Source organism: Galeopterus variegatus, unplaced genomic scaffold (assembly GCF_000696425.1).
Source record: "Galeopterus variegatus unplaced genomic scaffold, G_variegatus-3.0.2 Scaffold10632, whole genome shotgun sequence".
Classification (NCBI taxonomy): domain Eukaryota; kingdom Metazoa; phylum Chordata; class Mammalia; order Dermoptera; family Cynocephalidae; genus Galeopterus; species Galeopterus variegatus.
Genome location: NW_007736743.1, coordinates 10849 through 27975, shown reverse-complemented (window position 1 = coordinate 27975; position 17127 = coordinate 10849). Strand labels below are relative to the sequence as shown.

Genomic DNA, 17127 nt, shown 5'->3' with positions numbered 1-17127 from the left:
GGTTGTTGGATATAAGGTCAACATACATAAATTAGTTATATTTTTATATACTGGCAACATAAAGTAAGAAAGTAATAAAAGATACCACACTGTGGTATCTTTTGTTTTTGTGTCCCCCAAAGTTCATATGCTTGAAGCTTAATTCCCATTGTAACTGTTGAGGGTGGGAAATCCTATTATGGTAATTGACAGGTGGGGCCTTGAAGAGGTGATTACATTGTAGGACTATACCTTAGTGAATGGATGAATAATGGTGGCCAGGGGTATGGTTCTGAAGACTTTAAAAGGAGAACACATGAAAGTCTCTCTCCCTCTCTGCTCCACCATTTTCTGCCATGTGAGACCTCTGCATTGCTGTAAAGCCACCACCAAAGAAGACTCTAACCAGATGTGTTCCTTGGCCTCTGGACTTCCTGGCCTCTGAAACTGTAAGCAATAAATTTCGTTTTCTTACAAAGTACCCAGTTCCATGTATTCTGTTATAAGCAACAGAAATGGATTAATACATTCCATTTACAGTACCATCAAAAAATATCAATGCCTAGGAATAAATCTAGCAAAAGATGTACAAGACTCCTTCCTACAGAGAAAACTATGAAACATTCAGGAGAGAAATTAAAGAGCTAAATAAGTGGAAAGAGACACCTATGGTTTAGAAAATTCAATATTGTAAAACTTTCAATTCTACCCAAATTGACTTATAAATTCAATGCAATCTCAATTAATACTCAAAAGAGAATATTGTGAAAATTGAAAAGTTGATTCTACAATACAGATGGAAATGCAAAGAGAATAGCCAAGACATTTGTGCAAAAAAAGAATAAGGGGGAGGGCTTGTTCACCAGATCTCAATATGTACTATAAGGTTACAGTAATTTACATAATATGGTAGTGCTGTTCCACTGGAAGGCAATGTTAATGCAATAAGGCAAATAAAAGAAATAAAAAGTATAAATGCTGGAAAATAAGAAAAAACATATATAAATATTTAATAAACAAAATTAACCAATGGAAGGAAATTCAGAATCCAGAAATATACCCATGTATATATGAGTGCTTGAATCATGATTGAAGGGGCATTTCAGAGTGGAAGGTAAGGGTGGGGGGGATTTTGGAAGAAGGATAATCTTTTTTGTAAGTGTTTCTGGGTCAACTGGATATCTTCATAGAAAAGAATAAAACATCATTCACAAAAATCAATTCCAGGTAAACTGTAGATTTAAAAGTAAATGCCCAAACAATAAATTTCTAGAAAAGAACAAAGATAATATCTTATAACTTTAGGACAGGAAAAGATTTTTTAATCACAACACAAAAAGTACTAACCATAATAGAAAAAAAACTAATAAACTGGACTGTATTAAAATTAAGAAGTTCTATTCATCAAAAAGAGATCATTAAGAGAGTAAATACACAAGCCACAGAGAGATGTTTCCAGTGTATCCAAATATAACTGACAATGGGTTTATATCTAGAATATACAAAGAATATCTATCAATTAAAAGGCAGAACAAACCTATAGAAAAATGCTAAGAAGACTTGAATGGGCACTTCACTAAAAGTATCCCAAAGTGGTCAATAAACAGAAAAATTGCTCAACCTCATTAGGCATCAGGAAAATACAAATTAAAATTACAATAAAATTAAAGAGTTAAAATTAAATATCAAATGTTGATAGAATATGGAATAAATCAAACTCTCATACACTGCTGGTGGGTGTGTAAATTCGCATAACTTTAAAATTAAATATAAACATAATTATTGGGAATATACTCAATAAAAATGTGAGCACTTGAGCATCAAGGGCCATGATAAAAAATGTTGATAACAGCATTATTCCCAATGTCCTCCAAAGTGGAAACAACCCAAATATCCCTCAAAAGAATGGTTAAATGTGATAAATTTAAAAAACTAGAATACAGTAATGAAAATGAAAATTTTATCTATGTGTAACAATATGGATAAATCTCAAAAACATAATGTTGAATGAAAGAAGCCAAACACAGAAGGATACACAGTTTATTATCCCATTTATGTAAATTAAAACACAGGCAAAACTATGGTGTAACATTAGATACTGATTACTTTGCATTACCTTTGAGAAAGAGGGAGGAATTATTATTACAAAGGGGCTTTTGGGGTTATAGCAATGTTCTATTTCGTCTTCTTTTTTTTTTTTTGTCCTTTTTGAGACCGGCCGCACCGCGCTCAGCCAGTGAGTGCTGTGAGCGTACCAGTCATCCCTATATAGGATCCGAACCCGCGGCGGGAGCGCTGCTGCGCTCCCAGCGCTGCACTCTCCCGAGTGCGCCATGGGCTCAGCCCCAATGTTCTATTTCTTGACCTGAGTTGTGGTCACATGAATTTTGCACATTTTAGTAATTTGGTTGGCTTTACATTTATGTTTTCTCTACTTTCATGTAGGTGTTATACACAGACAAATATACATACATATGCAAACACATTAACTACATTTATACATCTAAATAAAAAAATACATATAACGTACACACACATAGTGTATATATTCTATGTTGGGAACTTCAGATAATGGTTTCTTCCTATGCATAATTTAGTGGAGAAATATGACATATATGTGATTCTGATAAAGGAACAATTAATTATAGAATATTAATAATGCAAATGGTTTTTAACTTTGTATTGAATTTAAAAGAAATGATCCACAATTTTTTATTGTTACCTTCAGAACTTTTAAGATAGTTGACACACAGCACTAAAATTTTTCCTCCACTATAAGTCATGGTTTCTGCTTATTACTCTTCTTCCTTTCCAATCTCAAAAGAAGATAGGCATTATGGCCATGCATATAATAATTCCAACACAAACTTTTTTTCCCTGATAAGGGATTCAAATAAGAAAAAACACTAGATCTGAGTTCTCAGTAATTAAAATAGGATAAATAGGTTATAATCCAATTACGGATTAATAATGAGGGAAAAACTTTCAGTCTTCAGACTGACTTTTATCTGGAGAAAATTTTACTTTAACTTACATTCCATTATTTCCTCCACTCAACAGTACTTATTGCTGTTTAATTTGCATTTCCTGGAGTAACTGCCTAGATTGACATCTTTTTGTATCTTCAATACTTCATGTTTTATTTTTTTGTAAATGGCCTGGCTATACTCTAACCATTTTTTGATAGGTGTGAATGTATTTTTGTTTGTGAAAGATCTTTCTAAATTCTGGATGTTAATCAATTATCTGTTATAGTTTTTGTAAAAATATTCTCCACTTCTGTAGTTGTTGTGGTAATTAATTGATGATGTCTTTGTGACACCCAAGTTTTTATTTCTAATGTAGCCCATTCATACATCTTTTCCTTCTAGGCAAAATGTGTCTGTTGAAGAAATCTTCTATCCTGAGGGTACCTTCTTATTTTTTTTTTTTTTTTTTCCTGAAAGTTTTAAGAGAATTTATTACTTTAATCAACCTGGAGATGATTTTTTTTATATGGCATGGGAAAGGTATCGGTGTTTTCTTTCCTATTTGGATAGACAATTGTCCTAGTACCAGTTACTACTAAATAGCCTATCCTATTTCCCACTGGTTGCTATTGCCTGTTCTTTTATATAAGAAGTGTTCATGGATGCATGAGTACATTTCTGTGCTCTTTTATTCCACTGATCTATGAATCTATCAATTTGCCAAGATGATATTGACTTAATTAAAACATAATAGTAAGTTTTAATATCTGGTAGAAGGAAATTTCCCACCCAGATGTTCTTTAAAACTCTCCTGGCTACTCTTACCACTTCCACATAGATTTTAGAACCAGTTGTCAAAACTAAGTTTGGGATTACATTGAATCTGCCCATTAATTTGTTGGAGAACTGACATATTTACCATATTGAACTTTCTAATTCATAAATTTGATATGTTTCTTTATTAATCTAGTTCTTTTTTTATATACTCAATATTTTTATAATGGCAAACTATTTTTCCATTGCTGAGATGAACCCAACATGAAGATGATTGTATGTATATGTATACACACACACACACACACACACACACACATTCACGGCTGGATTTGATTTGTAAATATTTAATTTCAGATTTTAGTTACAATACGTATAAGCTAAACGAGTCTATAATTTTTCTTTCTTTAAGTGTGTTTATTGGGTAGCAGTTAAGAACAACAGACACCAAAACTAGACTGCCTGGGTTCAAATTCCAGCTCAGCCACCTATGAAGATATTTCAAAAAGTTCATGGAAAGATTTGTATTATCCTTTAATTCTATTAATTCATATTAATTATTAATTAATCTTGAATTTATAGTAGCACTTATCCAGAGGGGTGAGATTTTATCTATGGGTATTGAACAGTTGAGTATGAGAATAGTAAAGGCAAAGTAACCAACTGATCTCAGGATGAGGTGTTACTGGACATATGCTACAGAAAAGCAGGGACATAATATTAAAATTACTGATGAGAGCAGATGGACTTATGGTAATGGTCACAGCCTGTGTAAGAAAGTAGTAAAAACAAACTGGAAAGGAGTTAAGAAAATGAAGGGTTCAAAGAACAGGCCTCTTAATGAGGTCAAAGGACAGTTACAATGGGAGCAAAATAACTGAATTTAAGATATCAAAGTAGGGCAACTTGAATAGGACTTCTGCTTATGCCCAAGAAATAACAAGGACCACCTTCCTGCCTGACACAACCAAAAAACAAACAAATAAAAAAATCAATAGTGCAAGACACCAGACATCAGATAATGATGATGACAGATATGAAACAAATGAGGTGAGCCCTATGACTGCCCCACTTAATGACTTGAGAGACTTTTCAGGACAGCCCCACTTAAGGACTTGAGAGACTTTTCAGGACATGGTACAGGGATAGGAAATGTAGGCGAAGACTACTGAACTATCTGAGTTAAGGAGATAAAGTTGAGATTCGGTGAAGACCAAGTGAACTAGAATTGCAGGACAAAGTATAGGAGAGAAGGGTGCACAGAGAAAGAACTATGGGTATCTCAGATCTGCAGAGGTTTCCCCTCCAGTACGTAACAGAGTACTGAACAACTCTTTACCTATTAAAGAAATTGAATTTTTAGTTTAAAATATTTCCACAAAAAAAACTCCAGGTCCAATTGGCTTAACTGGTGAATCTACCAAACATTTAAGGAAGAAATAATAACAACTCTACACAAATTCTTTCAGAATTGAAAAGGACAAAATATTTTCCAAGAAATTCATGAGGCCAGCATTACTTGATACCAAAACCAGAAAAAAACATCAGAAGAAGGAGAAAATGCTTCATGAACACAGATCTTAAAATTTTCAACAAACTTTTATAAAACCAAATTCAGCAATGCAGAAAAAGGATTGTATATTATGACCAAGTAGAATTTATCCCAGAAAGGCAAGGTAGATTTAACATTTAAAAATTAATCAATGTAATTCACCCTATTAACAAACTAAAAATGAAAAAAAAAAAAAATCTGATCATCTCAATAGACACAGAAAATGCATTTGAAAAAAATCCCACCATCCATTCTGATAAAAACTTCCAGCAAACTAGGAATAGAAAGGAACATCCTCAACATAATAAGAACATCTATGAAAAACCTATAGCTAGGAACATCCTTAGCTAGTGTTTCATCCTTAATTCTTAAAGATATGCCTTCTCCCTAAGATCAGAAACAAGACAAGGATGTCTATTTCCATCACTTCTGTTTAACACTGTCCTGCAGATTCTAGTCAGTGCAATAGGGCAAGAAAACAAAATGAAAGGCACTCATACTGGAAGGGAAGAAGTCAAACAGTATTTATTTTTAGATGACAAGATCATGTATGTAGAAAATCTGATGGGCCCTACAAAAAACCTACTGAAATTAATAAATGAGTTTAGCGAGGTTGCAGGGTACAATATGCAAAAAAAAAAAAAAAAAGTATATTCTATATGCTAGCAATGAAAAATCAGAAACTGAAAGTAAAAGATACTATTTACAATAGTATCAAACACTTCAATATATAGGGATAAATCTGACAAAGGATGTGCAAAATCTATATTTAAAACTACAAAATACTGCTGAGAGAACTTAAAGAAAAGATATATCAATGGAGACGTATACCTTTTCATGGGTCACAGGACTCAATATCATCAAGACATGAATTCTACACAAATTGATCAATAGATTCAATACAACGCCTATCAAAATCCCAGCACCTTTTTTTTTAAATATAGAAACTGACAAACTGATTCTAAAATTCATATGGAAGCCCAAAGGACTTAGGATAGCCAAAAACTGTGAAAAAGAATAAATTTAAAAGGCTAATACTACTTGATTTTAAGACTTCTTATAAAGCTGCAATAATCAAGACAGTGGGGTATCGGTGTCCAAACAGGCAAATAGATCAGTGAAACAGAATAAAGTTCAGAAATAGATGCACATATAGATGGACAACTGATTTTTAACAAAGGTGCAAAGGCAATTCAATGGAGAAAGGATAGTCTTTTCAACTGAATATCTATATTTTTTAAAAAGTGAACTTGAACACTTACTTCCTGCCTTGCATAAAATTTAACTCTGAACTACAGATCTAAATGTGAAACTTAAAACTATAAAACCTCCAGAAGAAAACATTGAAAAAAATCTTCACAGCCTCAGGCTAGGCAATGATTTCCTAGATACAACACCAAAAGCATGATTCATAAAAGAACAAATTGATGAATTGAACTTCATCAGAATTAAAAACTTCTGCTCATCTATTCTGCAGCTCCTCTTTCCTGGCGCCTTGGATCAGAGGTCAGAGATGTAGAGGGGAGGGAGGAGCATGAAGTGCAGGAGGCTAGATTTAATGTTGCCCACATTAAGACACAGCTCAGCTGGGTGAGGAAGTCCGTCCCACTTGGGAAATGGGAAATGCATAAATACACTTGGCCTATAACTGCTTCCTTTTGAGCCCCTCCTGGTGGAGGTCTCACTCTGGCTACCTGGGTGTTGAGGACCTTTGGCTCTTAAAGTTGCTTTTAGGTTTTCTTGTTTGCGGGGAAGAAAGGGACTGAGCATACATTTCTACAAACAAGAACTGTTCATAGAAATTAGAAGTTATCCATATTGGCCTGAAGACCTTTCCAAGCTCATGACTGTTACAAACAATTAAGGATATTGGGCAAACCTCTAGATAAGGGGCAAACCTCTACATATAATCTCATATGTATATACAGAAATATACACGTACTTTATATATATGTATATATATCTCCTTTTTCTAAAGCATTAGAAGTAACTGGTGCCAGGGAAGGGTCCATCAGCCCTCAAAATACCTTTTATCTAAGTACAAGAAGATGGCTCATTTCTACCATATTCAGCTTGTCTATATCTGCTTTGCAGTACTACAGCCACTAACTGCATGTGGCTCTTGAGCCCTTGAATTATAGCTTGTCTCACTGAGATGTGCTATAAGTTTAAAATACTCCCCAGAATTCAAAGACAGTGGGAAAAAAGTCATTAAATTTATATGATAAATTTACTGAGTTATTTATCCTCAAGTTAATGGTAACATAGATAATTAACAATTTTGAAATTGATTACATGTTGAAATGATAACATTTGGATATATTAGGTTAAATAAAATATATTATTAACATTAAAAAAAACAAAAAAGCTTCTGCTCTGTGAAAAACACTGTTAGAATGAAAAGAAAAAATGAGTGCATCACAACCACCCATGAACCCCACTACAAGAATAAATTCTTTGTTCCTTATACAAGTCCCTCTTTGAACAGGACCCTAAGGACTATCATATCTCCCTTCCCAAATGAAAGTAGAAGAATGATGCACTGCTAGAAGTTTACTCTATTAGAAGCCTGGTGGGGTGTGGAATTGCCTGTGGTTATATGTTGAAAGCTGAAAGAGTATCACAGGCAATGTCATGTGGGGTTGCCAGCAGAGAAGTACCAAAATAAATGGTCTTAAGCTAGGCTATCAAATCCAAATGGAACAAATGAAAAGAGGCAATCAAGATTAACAGACGTCAATGTAGAAAAGGTCAGAAGCAGGTGGGAGGAAGACAAGCCATCCATCTTTATCTGAGCTGGTGTTTGGGGTGGTTCTTCTAATGGGGAAACCCACCACCTTTAATTGGCATGCAAATCCACTTAAAAGAAAAAAGGAGAGGGTCACAGGCACCCAACACTCATTCTAATCTTTTCATGCAACCCCCACCATCTCATGCTCCAATATCCTGAATAAACACAGTTATCTTAAGCTTTTGAGCCTTTACTGCTTCTGCCCCTTCTGTTTGAGATTCCCTTCTTCCACTGCACTTGTCTTCCGGTGAACTATACCACTCATTTTTCAAGAAATAAATATTTTACTGTACTTTAACTGTCTTATTTGGTTCTCTCTAGTACTTGGACCTCAATTTCTTCTAATTCTGGCTGGCTCATTCTATTAAGCTCGTAGTTTCTGAGTGCCTCAGGTACTCTCCCCTCCCTAGCCAAACTCCTCACCACCCAGTTCCTGCCCCACACCACTCAGATGGTAGCCATTTAGCCGTCTTTATGGTGTGAGGATATTCCCACTTCAAACGTAAAAAAATAATGCTAATGTTATAGTTCTATTACAGTGTCATCAATTATTTTAGATAATATATACTATGCACTTTATATGTGCCAGACACCATGCTAAGTGCTTTATTTGCATCATGCCATTTAAGCCTCCTCACAACTCCATGAGGGTTATTGTGTTCTTCTACTCATTTTACAAATGAGAAAACAAAAGCACAGAGAAGCTAATAAACTTGCCCAAGGTTAAAGACCTGGAAAGAGGTAGAACTAGGCTACGAGCCCACGCAGACTAAATCCAGAGGCTGAGTTCTTAACCACTGGTCTATAATGCTTCCAAAATGAAACTTGTTACCTTTTTTCTGCCTTCCCTGTTGCTCAAGCCAAAAACCTGAGTTGCCCTTTACCTCTTTCTCTCAAATCCCGTGATCTCCACTCTCTCAGCACACACCTTAGTTCACTTCTTACCTGGATAACAACAGTAGTCACCTAACTGTACTCTGCCATAATGCATGTTCCGCATGACAGCCAGACTGGGCTTTCTAAATCACAATTTAATCATGTCACTTTCAGTGGTTCCTATAACCTGTGCAACAGTTCAAACTCCTTAACACACATAAGACAAGGCCCTTCACGAACATCCCCATTCTATCCCTTCAGCTCCACTTACCATTTTCCTACACAGATGCTCCTTGACTTATGATGGGGTTACATCCCAATAACCCCATGGTAAATTTAAAATATTAAGTCGAAAATGCATTTAATACACCTAACCTACGAATGTCATAGCTTAGCCTAGCCTACCTTAAACATGCTCAGAACACTTACATTAGCCTACAGTTGGGCAAAGTCATCTAAACCTATTTTATAATAAAGTATTGAATATCTCATGTAATTGCCTGAACACTGTACTGAAAGTGAAAAACAGAATGGCTGTATTGGTACTTTAAGTACAGTCACTACTGAATGTTTATAGCTTCTGCACCATTGTAAAGTTAAAAAATCATTGAGTCAAACCATCATAAATTGGAGACCATCTATACGAACCTCCACAATCTATTCAAGCCAACCATGTTGCGAGTCTTTAACAAAGTGTATTCCTAATCCCCTCAGTGTTGCAAATACTGTTCTATTTGAGATATCTACAAAGTTCTTTATATAGTAAAATCATATTGGTACTTTAAGTTTCAGCCCAAATGGTACCTTCTTTGACCATAGTTTAATAATAATTCTGTAATAGCTAATAATTGTTTAGCACAATGTATCAGATACTCTTCTAAATCCTTCACATATTTTAATACTCATTTAATCTTTCCAACAACTCTATGAGGAAACTGAGGCAAAAGAGTTGGCAGTTGTTGCCATTCAGTGTATTTATGGAATTTATATATTTCCCTTCTCAAATTAAATTGGAGGGTAAAACTGACCTCTTCATCTTTGTAGCAGCTATGCTTGTACAGTGCCTGGCACATAATAGAAACAGGAGGAGCTCAATAAACATCTTTTGAACAAATGGCTAGATTCTAACCGAAGACTTGGAAACTCTTCCCAGCCATTGGCCCTCTAATTTCTTGAGAGCACGAGTGGAGCATAACAAATATGTTTAGTGTCTAGTAGTAGAGTCCTATGTAAACTTAAGGAACCTACAAGCACTGTATCTACCAGACGGTTCTGCTTAATTAAGCATATACACATTATAATGCATACCACCAAGCTTTTTCTGCAGCTAAGTTCAATTTTTTACAAATTTTCACGCACCCAACAGGCATTCAAAAAATATTAGTTGGTCAACGATGACGACATTAAACATTACCTATGAGTTCTCAATAAAGAAGTATGGAGCTTACTTTGATCTCTCAGAAAGTCGATTTCTGTGGCCATTTCGACACAAGTCTAGTCTGGAGCTTTCACCACCTTTACCTTCTTCCAAAAGACACAGAGCTCGCTGTGCGGGAAAACAAAACTAAAGCAACGCTCCGGAGGTTGTTAAGCACTCGAGCTGCATCGCCAGTCTGCCTCGCCGCGTTTCCTTCTCCCGAGTACCAGACGAGTCCCTTGCCCAGGATAGGACTTCAGATTTCAGGGTTGCTGAGGGCGCGCCAAGTGAATTCCCTTCCACGTTCAACTGAATCTCAGCCGGGTGGGGACACGGGTCAATGAAGGCGTCCCGAGGGTCACTCGGGGTCTTGTGGGGCCACGTAGTAGAGCGCCGAGGGAGCTGGAGGACAACCTGGTGGCGGCGTCCTTCGCGGAATAGGGGTACGACGCCAGGACGGCCGGGAAGCCCTGGGACAGCAGCGTAAGTCCACTCGGCCCGCCCTGCGACTTTGAAACCGGTGCCCGGGACCGCTCCTTGGAGACGGTGACGCCGTTGGCGTCATTACGCATGTGCGGAGTGACGTCATCGCGCTGTCTAGAGTGCTAGCACACTATTGGCCAACTGTACGGAGCCGTGAGAACCTGGATGACAGCGGGCTGAGCCACCGGCTTGGCGAGGCGGAGAAGCTGGCGGGCCAGTGTCTCCGGGTGGTGTGGCCCAGAGTCTGTTTCTTTTTTCTTTTCTTTTTTTTTTTTTTTTTTTTTTTTAAAAAAAAAAAAAAAGAAAAGAAAAAAGAAACAGACTCTGGGCCACACCCCCCGGAGACACTGGCCCGCCAGCTTCTCCGCCTCGCCAAGCCGGTGGCTCAGCCCGCTGTCATCCAGGGTCTCACGGCTCCGTACAGTTGGCCAATAGTGTGCTAGCACACTATTGGCCAACTGTACGGAGCCGTGAGACCCTGGATGACAGCGGGCTGAGCCACCGGCTTGGCGAGGCGGAGAAGCTGGCGGGCCAGTGTCTCCGGGTGGTGTGGCCCAGAGTCTGTTTCTTTTTTCTTTTCTTTTTTTTTTTTTTTTAAGAAAACTTCCAAAATGCAAACGTGCGTAGGACATTAAATACGTATTTTAAATGCTGTCAGTATCTTTGGGTTACCGTTCTGGACTGGGAGAACCAGCTGGCCAAGAGGGTGGATGGAAAGGATGTAGGTACCTAAGACTGAGGACTAAACCCAGACTGGCTTCTTCAGAGTCCCCCACCAGGGCTGACCCTCTGGAGGATTTCTGGGCATGGACTTGGTAATCTCCAGAAGCTAAGTACGGTCCTGCCTCTCGTGGATCCTTGGAGAAGGGAGACAGCTCTTGTTTAACTAATTTAATTGTGTGGTAATAAGGCATGTAGTTAGAAGTAGTCAAAAGATCCTGCAAATTCAGCAGTTGTTTCTTCAAAGATAAGCTCTTTTCCTCAAATAGAAGGAAGGAGAAAATTACATCTTTTGCAAGAAAAAAATAGGTAAAATTTACGTTTGTAGGTAGATTACAATTCCAATTCTTAAAAACTGATTTTGTTTGTGTTTAAACCTTATAGTTTTTTAAAATATGTAACATTGGAGGAAATAGCAACACTAGCAATGAAAATGTTAACTTAAAGCTAGCCACTAGTTTTAGTGCTTTTTAGTAGATTGTATTTTTACAAATTGAAGTAAAGTTTTACTAAACAGACATATTAAAGATGCAGATCGATTTGGCTTTCTGGTTAACAGTTTAAGTAGTTTTGTTGTCCTATATTCATAATGTCATATAAGCAAAGTTATGTTAGCAAAACGTATTAAGAAATTTTAGAAATTTATCCAAGTGTGTCCAGTTCGGTATTTCAAAGCCTGTTATGGGCCTTACTCCATACACACTATTAAGAGAATGAGATGGTCCCTTCCTCTAAAGACTAGCTGTTAAATATGAATGCGTAGGTAATAACCATTAAAAGGTTTGATTTAGCTTTGAGTTGGTGAAAATTGAACTTGTTCTGATTTTTAGTGGCCATGAAGTTAACACAAAAACTTGTTGAAAGGGAAAATTGAGTGTGCAAGCTCCAGCTCTTTTTTGAAGTTGAGCATATGACTCTGTCTTCATGAACTTCTCACTGACTCTACAAATCATTTGAACCTTGTATAATATCATATTGTGATTTAATGTGGCATCAAACAGTAGTTATAAACTTAACTCCACGTTTACACTCAAGATTGTTAAAATACATTGGCGTAGATGAACCTTCTGCATATAAATGATGAGTGGTCTTTGTGTAAACCGAATATCTGAAATGGGAATTTCTATGTCTGCACTTGAATTATTTGGCTTATATAATCATGGTCAAGGTCAATACAAACCACGGTTTTTTGTTTGTTTTGTGTGTATATGTGTGCAAATGTGTGTATGGTTACAAGACTTTACTGGTTGAATTTTAATAGAATATTTTCAAAGTAATTTTCATCGTTAGGAAACAAAATTGTGATGATTTCATTTATCCTTAAGGTAACCCCTCTAGGGTTTCTCCTTTTTAAATTTTCCCTGAATTCTCTATCCACTTCCCCCAAGGTAGATGCCACCCTAGTACTTCATGCTTCTTCCCAAGTCTCTATCATGTTTTGTAGTTTGTCTCTAGGCTCCATTGTAATACCTAGAACAAAATAAGGGTTCAATAAATATCTGATGAAGGAATTAAAGAATTTAGTGAATGTGCAAGGAAAGTATCTATTGAACTTTCAAAGTGTAAATTGAATGCAAGAAATGGGATAGAAAATTACTTAGTATGTGTTTAATCATTCTCAAGCCACTATTCATGTTTTTATATTTAGATACTCTTCTGCAGTAAAGAAAACCCTTGATAATTGAATAGTTTGAAAATTAGTGACAGATTTCACTAATATTAAATATCAATTGACATTGAGCACTCAATATTATGTGCAAAATATCATGAAGAATACGAAGGTGGAAGTTTAAGCAAGGATCTAAACTGATCACCCAGTTGGAAAGTGCCTGAGTTAGCATTTGAACCTAGGCAGTATATAGTTCCAATGTCACAATCCTTAGTCATTATGTATATGCCTTTGAATAGTATAATGTAATTGATAGCTAGTGTAATATAATTTATAGTTTTTGCTTATATAGCCAGTTAGCCTTTAGTTGCATTAAATGAATTATTGCTGTACAGGTTCTATTGTAATCTTAATGACTTCCAGTTGATTTTCAAATTGTTGCGCAGTATTTATGTTACTGAGTTATCCTTCCTTCTTCTAGCAAAACCGCTCAAACTTCAGTGGAATGATTAAAAGTCTTCAGATGTTCACCTGTGCCCTCCAGCTTTTTCTTCCTAGAGAAATCAAGTATCTCTGCTTCAGTCCTCCAAGTCCCGCCCCCGGAACGTGTGAGCAGCTGGGCGGAGCCTACGGCTGATCCCTCTCCAGTGACCTCACCGAGTGGAGGGAGCCGCTGTGGGAGTGACAGAGCTTCCTGGTCTGTGATCTCTTGTTCTGCCCTCTTCTCTTCACTGTGTCGTTACGTGCACCGTCCCCAGCTCTTGTCATTAGCTTCTTCCCTGAAAAATACTTAAAAGTATTTTCCTTTTCAGCTGCATCCTGCTGGCACAGTTTACTCCCATTTTCAGGCTGACTTCCTCATTTCTCTGTTTCTCTTCATGGGCAGGGTGGGGCAGGGGACATGCAAACTGAACAGAAATAATTATTTTAGAAAAACTAAATAGACTTTTGTCAATAGGGGAATTTAGAAATTTTTCTTGCAAATCTTTTTGTTGAGAAAACACCTTTTCCGTAATTTCTTTCAAACTTTGTGGAATATTTTTCTTCCCCTAGGCTCTTAATGTTTTAAGGTTCTGTCTCCCTTCTCTTCCTTAATTTCCTTTTATTTTTTTTTTTAAATTTTCTCTTTTTATTGAAACACAATTGAACATATCTCTGGTGCAAAGCGTTGAATATCAATACCTGTATGCAATATGTGATGCTGAAATCAGGATAATTATTATATTCAACATTACACAATATAATCATTTTTCTTCATTTCCTTTTAAAGGTCTTTCCTGGTTTCTAGTAAAGATAAAGTAATAAAAATTGAAAAAAATTTTAAACTTTTTTTGATGAAAGAATAATTTGAAGAATAGAGGTTAAAAGCAGAAAAATACAGATTAACAATAAACATTCTTTTAAGAAAGTCTAAATAACCAACAGTAAAATTGCATAGTAGAACGGTGACCACCTTCGAATATTCATTATGACTTTTTGGAAATGTTCAGCATATACGAGTGTACTTCAAAAAGTTTATGGAAAGATTCGCCTTATCTTTTAATTCTATTTTTCCATGAACTTTTTGAAGTATCCTCATATAACATAAAGGAGAGAAGAAGTAGTCACCATACTCTTTAAAAGACTAAGAATTAAATTGTACGTTAAAAATATTTTTAGGGTTCCTATCCCTTATTGGCCAGCCTTCAATAAATAAATAAATAAATATATATAAAGCACATAAATGTTTTTTTTTAAATTATTCATTTATTTTTAATTAGTAATGTATGTCTATCATAATATAAAATATAAATAGGTAAAAAAAAAAAAGTGACAACGTTGAAAGTAAGCCTCCCTTCCTCCCATGTTTCAGGCAGATAATTCCCTTCAGAGAAGCAACCACTGCTACCGCTGGTTTTTTTATATGCTTCCTGAAATAGTGTATGCATCACAAGCATATATGCGAATCAACTTCCTTTCTGTTAAATAAATGCATACTTTTTGTTTGCACCCTGCTTTTCTTCACTTTGCAATATATTTTAGATGTACACATAGTGCTGCCTCATTCATTTTAAGTTATGTGATATTTCATTGTATAATATAGCATAATTTCTTTACCAGTCTTCTACTGATGGGTATTTAAGTTGCTTCAAATATTTTGTTATTCTGAACAATACTACTACAAATATCCTTATACTTAGTTCATTTTGAATAAGTGCAGGTGGAATAAATCCTAGAACTAGAATTATAGAGTCAAAGGATATTTACTTTTTTTATTTTGATAGATATTGATGTATTGCTCTTCACAGCGGCTGTACCAATTATGCCCCAGTATATGATTCTTTTCTATGTCCTCATTAAAACAACATATTATCAAAGTTTCTGATCCTTGTCAGTCTAAGTGAAAAATAGCAACTTGTTGTTTTAGTTTGCATTTCCGTCATTATAAGTGAGATTGAACCTTTTGCATTTTCTTCCTGTGAATTGCTATTCATATCTTTTGCCCGCTTTTGTATTGGGGGTGTTGGTCTTTTTAATTGATTTCTAGGATGCCTTTACGCATTAAAGAAATTAGTTATTTGTCTGAAATGTGAGTTGCATATACTTTTTCACAGACTGTCTTTTGATTTTGTTAAAAGTAGGTTTTTGGGCGGGGCTGCAATGGAAGGAGGCTTCTGCTTTTAAATTTATTTTTATGTAGTCAAGTGTTTGGGTTTGGCGTTATATTTTAAAAGGCTTTCTCTACTATAATATCTTTTTTTAAAAATCTCATTTTTTTCTTGTTTTCATATGGTTTGATTTTTATGTTTAAATCTTTGATTCATCTAAAACTTAACTTTTGTGTAGGGATCTCACAGTATTAAATGGGACTGCAAAATGAGCCAATTGATCCAATGGAAGTGGTGACCTGGTTGGTTAGCTACCTGAGAATCATCCCAAACTCCTCATAGACTTCTCTGTCATTTCCTCAGTACCTGGTATGGTATCCGAAACTAAACTAAATTGAAAGGAAATTTCAGAGAATGATATATCATCTTCATTATTAGCCATGGTATTGCTATATAGTGTTGAAAGGGATAATGATACCACTAGCACAGTAGATTTCTCCTGCACAAATCCTTATCATCATAGAAATTTAGATCCAGAGACTAGAACAATTACTCACTCAACACTTAGTGAGCTCCTGTTACTTACAGGCATTCTAGGTAGGGTTGAGGAGACAATAAGTAAATATGTCATGCAGTGTTAAGTGCTGTGAATCAAAATGGAGCCATGTACCTGGCAATAGAGAATGACAGCGAGGAAAGCCCTTTCCCAGGTGGTGAAGGACATTGGCAATTAAATTGTCCTACTTAATGAGCACATGTGCAAACAAACAAATTGGAAAGCAGTGGGGATTAAGTCTCAGGAGATTACTGCCAGGTGGTGAAGGACATTGGCAATTAAATTGTCCTACTTAATGAGCACATGTGCAAACAAATTGGAAAGCAGTGGGGATTAAGTCTCAGGAGATTACTAAGGAGGTTGAGGGGAGAATTGATAGTTTTTATGTCCATTGTGTCTTTAGACTAGATTAACTAGTGGGCAGGACTATACTTTTTAGGTTAATTTTTAAAATAAATATTATGCATACTTAGATTAACATGAATATTCTTTAAACAACAAAGTTTTTAAAAATAAACAAATTTGTCATTCCAATAAGAAACTAAAGTCGTTTTATGCAATTAAAGCCAAAATTATGTTCTGCCCTTGGACATATCATCCGTGGCACTACTCCCTATTTAGGGAAATCCAGTCACTATTTCTTGCAGTAATTTTCAAACAATGCTCAAAGAAACCTTAGGGGAAAAGACAGAAGGAACCAGTACAAAGGCTTGGGGTATCCTTACCTCATTCTCAACAAGAGCAGCTCTGCTTCTATCTTTTACTTTTTTTTTTTTTTTTTGGTCTTTTTTTGTGACCGGTAAGGGGATTGCA

At 35.9% G+C, this 17127-nt stretch overlaps 1 protein-coding gene across 1 annotated transcript in view; it reads right to left on the bottom strand.

Moving 5' to 3' along the window:
- SCLT1 (sodium channel and clathrin linker 1) overlaps window positions 1-10783 on the bottom strand; it is a gene marked incomplete at its 3' end in the record, with an annotated part of 32678 nt that extends 21895 nt beyond the window's left edge. Inside the window, exon 1 of the mRNA XM_008594360.1 lies at window positions 10390-10783. Coding sequence (XP_008592582.1) covers window positions 10390-10423 — 34 coding nt within the window. The remainder of the gene's footprint in view (window positions 1-10389) is intronic.
- Window positions 10784-17127: the final 6344 nt, after the last annotated feature.